The sequence below is a fragment of the Apis dorsata genome, unplaced genomic scaffold, assembly GCF_000469605.1.
Source record: "Apis dorsata unplaced genomic scaffold, Apis dorsata 1.3 scaffold_645, whole genome shotgun sequence".
NCBI classification, from domain to species: domain Eukaryota; kingdom Metazoa; phylum Arthropoda; class Insecta; order Hymenoptera; family Apidae; genus Apis; species Apis dorsata.
Window position 1 is genome coordinate 188,050 of NW_006263836.1, and position 7,571 is coordinate 195,620.

Sequence of the window (7,571 nt, forward strand, 5' to 3'; positions counted from 1 at the left end):
GTTTAGATTAGAATGTTTAGATTAGAATAAGAATAAATTAAACATCATTAATATATGATCAACACCTTGTTACGTATCTTATTTTCGAAAACAAATGAATAATTAATGATTGTTTAATGATTTGTTTTTTTGAAATGTGCATAAAAAAATAAAGTGATTTTGCAATTCTTCAAATTAGATTCATTAGTTAATAAATTATGTGCATATAACAAATAAAGTGAACAAAGACTAATTTTACCTATTAAGTATTTAAATATTAATATATGATATAAACATAAAATTTTATAATATTATCATCTTATTATCTCGTTATTATATTTGTAGCAATATTTATTATAATTAAAATTGAAAAAAAGAATTTGATAAGAAACAGACATATATGAATAATTTAAATTCGATTCGTTCGATTTTTAATGAAAAACGAATCGATTAACGAATCTTGAGTATTATTATAATAAAGACAAAACTTTTTGAAGCTTTTATCTAATAACGAGATAACGTATCACGTACGTATGAATGCTTCTTTTATGTGGAAATAAAAGAAAAAACTAAATAAAGATTCCCTTTGAGAATAGAAATTGACAATACAATTCGATGAAATAAATTCGACGAAAGAAGCAAAGTATTTTTTTGGATAAGTATTTATAAAATATTTTTTTAAATATTCTCGTTCACAAAGAGAGATAAAAAACAGGTAAATAAATATAGATATAATCGTATTTTTCTTTTTTTTTTTTTTTTTTACGTGTGAAATCGAAAAGAAGCGTATCGATAAAACGCGATTATAATTCTCTATAAAACGAATACCGTGTATCAAATACAAGCCATTACTTTCACATATAACATAAATGTCATTGAGACTCCGGAGGCATCGAGTTTTTGCTCTACATAACTGCGCAATAGATCACCTGTAATACCACTTCCAAATATCGTAATAACATAAGATCTCGATTTCACAATTATTTCAAAATAATGAGAGAGATAAATGTCATTAACTTACTTAATATGTCGTATTGAGGCAGCCATTTCTGGACCATGACGTTGTCGGGTAATTCCGGAATGTCATCCTGTTCCCATTTCCAAATCACTTTTCTAGGAATGGAACGAAACACTTTGATCAATATATTCAATTTATCCTTCGGCATCGTAGACATTTTGATCATCGAGCCGAGATTGAAATACAAAACACCCTCGTGAGCCTCGTCGAGAAATTTGGCTATGTTCCGTGGCAGAGGTTTTCTTTTCGATTCGATGTGAATTCCACCCACTTCGATGACATTTGGCGGATACGAGATGCCACCGTGAATGGTGTAATGCGTGTTAATGAAAAAAATAGTAATGTTCTTACTTATCGTCATCACATTCGGAATATCCGGACCGTAAATTTCTTCCGCTACAGATTGATCCTTCCAATGGAAAAACGTGTAATATAGCGCCGATGAGACGTATAGCGACAACACGTTCATCGTTCTATAAAAAAGATTCATCGGTTTTAAAATCGGGCTCAACAACGTAGGTATGAAACTGGCTTCGTTGTAAAGTCTCAAATTATGTATAGTCCACGGCATTGGCTGATGGGTAGATATATCTATAAAGGGCGCGTTGAATTTGTGCACAAAGCTCATGAAACAATTAGTATTGAAATTCTCTATCAGCACCAAATCGAACTTCTCCCCATTTTCGCTCAGTTTCTTTACAGCTGGATGTTTTAAATTTTCACAAGTTACGAATCTCATCTTGTACAACATGTACATATTGCTAAAATATTTATAAATGTAAAACTTCCCTTCAAATCTTTTCAAATCGACTACGTTTATAAGCACGTCACTCTTTTCATTGGCCAAACTGATATCTTTATAAGTAGGAATATATTCATCCTTCTCGATTCTCGGAAAATAAGAAATCACCGTCAATTCGTGGCCTCGACGTGCTAACTCTTCGATGAAAGGTTTGAATACGAAAAAATGACTCTTGCCCGGATGAGGAAAGATTGCCAGAATTTTAAGCCGGCTATTTTCAAACGAGGTAGAATTATTAGCATTTGAACACGATAATAGATTTATCACGAGGATAAATAAAAAGATGATTCGAGTTTGATTAATTTCCATGCTTAGACGTTCACGGTTCGACGGCGCTGGACACACTGGCTTTCTTCCACTTTAGAAGATAATGTATGTAGTAACAAAAACAAACAAGTATTAGTGCCTATATGTAATCTGCCCGTTACTGGATTTGTCACCTTATTCGTCGCGTTTCGTATAGGACCGCCTACTAACTGTAAGAATTTCCTGAAATTAATGAAAGTGAAAATAATAATCTTTTCCACGTTTTTGATGACAGGAAGGGAACAAATTATAAAGAAACAAGGCATAAGTAACATAGTCGGTTAGAGTTATATCTTCCATCCACCTTATGTCAGAGACGATAAAAATAATACTTAGGCTACGACCAATCTAAAGCAATGAACGAAGCATCAACGCTATCATCACGATAGAATCGAAATATATCGTGCGCTATATTGTAATTTTATTAATCGTAAATAGAGACTTATTTAATCGTAAATAATAGAATGAAAGATATTTTGTAAGAAAGTATTTATAAAACATAGACATATATTGAATATGTCTATATTTTGAGGTTATATGCTGATATTTCACAATCTTATTTCACGATCCATCGAAAAATTTTTAGAAGATATTGCTTCTCGATATTGTTCCGTCAATATTTCCTTTGAACTCTTCAAAAGTCGAAATTCTTATTGATTTTGGATTTTAATAACAGAATCAATTTTTGTGTACACATTGATTATTCCTATATATTACAATGATTATTTATCTTATCATTTATATTTTTTTTTTAATTAACAATTGGTTATATCATAATAATTCGAATGATGATAAAATATATAAATAAAAATTTAACATTTAGCTTTTGAAAAAAAAAATTATTTTAAAAAAAATTTTTTTCAATATTTATCTATCGTATGAATAAGTTATATAACGAAAAACTTATACGCGTACAAATTTAAAATTAAAAATAAAAATTTAAAATTATCAATTAAAATTAAAAAAATATATCATAATTAATTATAATATATTCGTGGTAAATAATTTATCATATCTTCAATGTTACGAATAAGTCACATATCAAAATCATAATCATCTTACATAATATGATTTGAAATTTAAAATTAATGTATATTCGAAGAATCGTAATAATTACTTACAATACGAACTGATATTTATTATATCAACTGATACCATTGATATGTAAATTCATATCTGAACTGGTATTTTAAAAAGAAACGTATCGAAATCTACACACTCTGATGAAATTTATACAGGAGATAATTCTCAAAAAAAAAAAAATATTTGACAAAAATTGAATATTTTTTTTATCAGTTGATATTCACTTTGAATGAGTGAAATCATTCTCCAAAATGTGTGTTAAAAAACATTTTTTTAAATATCTCAAAAATTAGATGGCGTAGAAAAAAAATTTTTTTTTTTAATAAGAAATTCAATTACGTAACAAAATTTAAGAAAAATTTATTTTTTTCATACAATATATCAAAAATTAAAAATTTTTTATCAATATCTTTTAAATTAAAATACAAATATTCTTTGCATTGACAATATTCTGTTATTTATAACGACGAAAATCAAACGTCAATACAATAATAAGAATCCATTTAAACCGTTCGTCGTTAAATTTATACACATGTTATTTACGATTTATTACGATTATTTTAAAGATGATCATAATTTTCATCTACGTACAAATCTATATAGAAAAACCTTGACCGTTAAGCTGTTAAATATATTCTGTTTTACCTGTCTAATTTTATCCTCTTCACTTCGTCGCAATGGCTATTCAACCCCGTTTGTTTTACGTTCGCGACACGAATAAATTCAATGAAAGGGAGAACAACAGGTAGAGGCTCGTTAAAATGTACGTCGTGGCTGATAGTTTTATTAAATTAACGACGAACGGTTTCTTCGTCGATTCGATTTAAAAGCAAGCAACGACACGCTCTGACCGCATTCGTGGAACGAAGTAAAGGATGCGAAGGCAGAGACGACTCGGTCAATTCCCTTGATCCAACACCTCCTACAACCTCGTAGCATTCTACTTTTTCCTCGTTTTTCCTTCGCTCGTACGTAGCACGATACTTTGCTTAATTACCTTGGGACACACCAGTACCAGTTTCTTCGTTTTGTCCATCCATCCTCTACGCATTTATCCCACTTTATTCCTTCCTTGGTTCGAGTGGTTTTCGATACTCTTTATATTTGCCGTTCTCGATAATTCCACGCCACGGAGCACGATTCCAGACAAGTAAATACGAGGACCGTCGAAGAAGAAAGAAGAAAAATACATTTCACATATATATATAAAGATTTTCTTTCATTCCCGTATTCCCAAAGATTCCACCATCCCTTTCCTTCGTTGTCGACCCACTGACTACTTTAATTTTCTATTTCGTCCTACTTTCCCCTTTCTTTGTTCCGTCCTTATACCAATGTAAAGTAAACACTTTTTGATGCTACACGCTTCATCGATAATCCGATCGGATGTTTGCGTAACCGTTGTAAGCGATTTGGAAGAAATTTTCCATAGAAAACGTTAGAGCACAACCGTTTCACCAATTTCGTTCAATTCGCACGATAAACTAGGCACAAATCTGATTGTTCCAGACCGATATCTGTTTACTTGCATCGCGTGCCTTTTATTTTATTCGACGTTATTGTTCGATTCGAATTTCTAATTTTACAATTTCAAAGGTGCAACAGAGTCAATTTCAGATTTAAGAATATAAACACAGGAATTAGAAAATTCGCTGATGTAGCGATGCGTGAAACGTATATCGATCCATAATCGGGTCAGACACTCGCCAACTCGACAAAATATATCTCGTATCTCCGGATGTATCGAAAACGACTTTTCGAACAGCGGTTCTATTGGATTTTCCTTCCCTTATCGATAACGTCTGTTTCCTAAAACAGAGAGGCATAGAGTGTCACAATGTTTCACTTTTCAAACACGACGTAGAAAGAAGGAATGGAGGTAATGAGCTAACGACAAATGCGCCGTCCACGAAACAGCCGTTCATTCACCCGCCAACTATCCGTATATTTATGAAGTCCCAGCAAAAGTGAAGAAACCCATGTCATAAATTCCACGCCACGAAATCTCTTAATCCCAAGCAGCCTCGGCGTAACTAGGAAGGGAGGGGAAAGCATCCAATAACGAATCCTGCAAATCAAAATAAACGATAGGGCGCTGCGAGAATATCTGTGGTGAAAATTGATGTCTACCATTTCCCCAACAACAAAAATATACCTTTTGATCCGGTTCCCCTCTCATGGTGCGCGAATTTTCTGGAAGAATTTTTCGGCAATCGGCTATAGTCTCTCTTCTTTGCCCATGATACAAGGAATGAAAGAAGATTGCTGCGCCCTCGTCGACGTTGCCGGTGAACTACGTAATTGGCCGAACACCATTGTTCTCTCCCTCCCTCCTTTCCTTCCTTCCTTCCTTCCTTCCTTCCTTTCTTTCTTCATCCATTCCACCGTTTTCCTTCTTTTTACTCTCTTCGCGGGCACATTCTCAAGGACAAAAGAAAGAGATCCAGTATATTTTTTTCAGCATATTTTTTCGATGAGAATGCTCGTGAACGCGTTAATCTACGAAACTGGTTCGAAACTGGCTCTCCCATTTGCGAGAATAAAAAAAAAAGAGATGGAAACGAACATCGCGTACGCCAAGTATCGCGTTAATTTCGTACGCGCAAATTTCCATACGTATCCATAATGCGCGTTGAATTGATCGGATATCCGTTGGACGCTGGGGAACACGGCGCTTATATTGACTTTTAATTTAAAAGCGCGATCGTTTCGATACGATTCGGCAGATTTTATCGTGACTCGTTGCTAACTACTGTTTATCAAACACTAACGAAATCGTTCGCCTGAATACCTAACATAATTGGAGATCTCTCGGCCGGAATCGAAACGCGCGTCGATTTAACGAGGACCGCTTCCGTCACGGTTGTGTGCATGAATTCGCATATTCATCCACGCTCCTTGATCAAGGGGGAAATTATTACAGAGGCTGCGAAACAGAGGTGCGTTGTCTGAAGGCAGAAGGAAGGTAATACGTTGCGTACGTCTCGAGCGAAAAATGCCACGCCGCGCCGTATCCAATTCGCGATAATGTAGGAAGCGAAGGGCATGGGCAAAGAAGTCGACATCGCGACTCAAAGGCGACAAGAATTTTTCTTCCTCTGCTCAAACTTTTTCGTGCGCTTACCTTTTAGTCCCCCTCCCTCCCCCCTCTTTCCGTTCCTCCATCTACTCGAACCTTGTGTTTCACGCTTCCTTTGTCACGCGTCTTCCATCTTCCACGCGAAAGGTTGGAATAATTATCGAAAGTTACAAACGTGAACTCGTTGAAAAAGTTCCAATATTATCGGGGAACGTGCTACGTATTAAATCGTGCTTTTTCCGATAAATCTTGTAGGAAAAAAATTTCCCCGGTGTATAATTCCATTGTAAGCGAATGGCAAAGGATATTTTCGCAAGCTGCAAATGGCCGTTGGGTCGCCTTCTGTCCGCGCCTTCTTTCCTCCTATCCCTTTCTCACTTGCGTCCACCCGTTGTTCTCTCATAAAAGTTAATAAGCCGACTAGCTGGGTTCGACGATCCCCGGGAAATTGCGGAGGACCGAGCACGCCTTCCTCGCGACGTTTTATACCGCTATTCTATTCGCCGTTACGACCGACCGACCTTCTTCCCCCTGTTGCACTGCCTCTTTCCATCCAGCTCTCCCTTTCGTCGCCACGTACCGCGAGAGCTCCTTTCCCGCTCTTCTTGTGTGGACACACGTATATATATATATATATATATATATTCCTGAGGGATGCGCGTGAAAGTAGACAAGCTCGAGTTACAAAATCCACTCTAACCGCGAGAACGACTAACTTGCTTCCTGTTAATGACACTCGAACAAAACAAAATAAAATAACCCGCGATAAAATCTCATGGAACGGAAGATATCCTGCTTTCACAATTTTAGCACGATACATCCAGACGAACGATTCTCGAATAAGCAGCAGATAGTAATGCTTCTTCGACTCGATCAAATATATATATATATATATATATATACGAATTTTTCAACTAGAATTTCTTATTACGAATTCCTTGTGTTAATTAATTCAACGAAAAATAAGTGAAAGTTATCCAGAATCCAGAATGGAATGCACGTATTTGCACGTTTATTGCTTGTTTTGTTTAATATCATTTCCCGGTACGGACAAAATATCCGATATCACAGAGAAGGGAAGGGAGGAGGGGGTTATTAAAAGCGGCACGACAGAAGAGCGCAATTTCAATAATACCACTTTAAGCTCGTCGCGAGCATGCCTCGAAGAAGCGTCGCTTCTGGCGCAAAATGGTCGCGGGCCAATTTATTATTCGGGAGGTACACAACGCACGCCCAACGGGGCCAGATGTGGCCCATCGACGCAAATTACGCGAGCCGCGGACGATATTTCTCCAAAAATTGCA

At 35.6% G+C, this 7,571-nt stretch overlaps 1 protein-coding gene across 1 annotated transcript in view; it reads right to left on the reverse strand.

Moving 5' to 3' along the window:
* LOC102672082 (UDP-glucuronosyltransferase 1-3-like) overlaps positions 1-2,108 on the reverse strand; it is a 23,991-nt gene extending 21,883 nt beyond the window's left edge. Inside the window, exon 1 of the mRNA XM_006621860.2 lies at positions 1,001-2,108. Within this exon, the coding sequence (XP_006621923.1) occupies positions 1,001-2,108 (1,108 nt within the window). The remainder of the gene's footprint in view (positions 1-1,000) is intronic.
* Between the last annotated feature and the right edge of the window lie 5,463 nt (positions 2,109-7,571).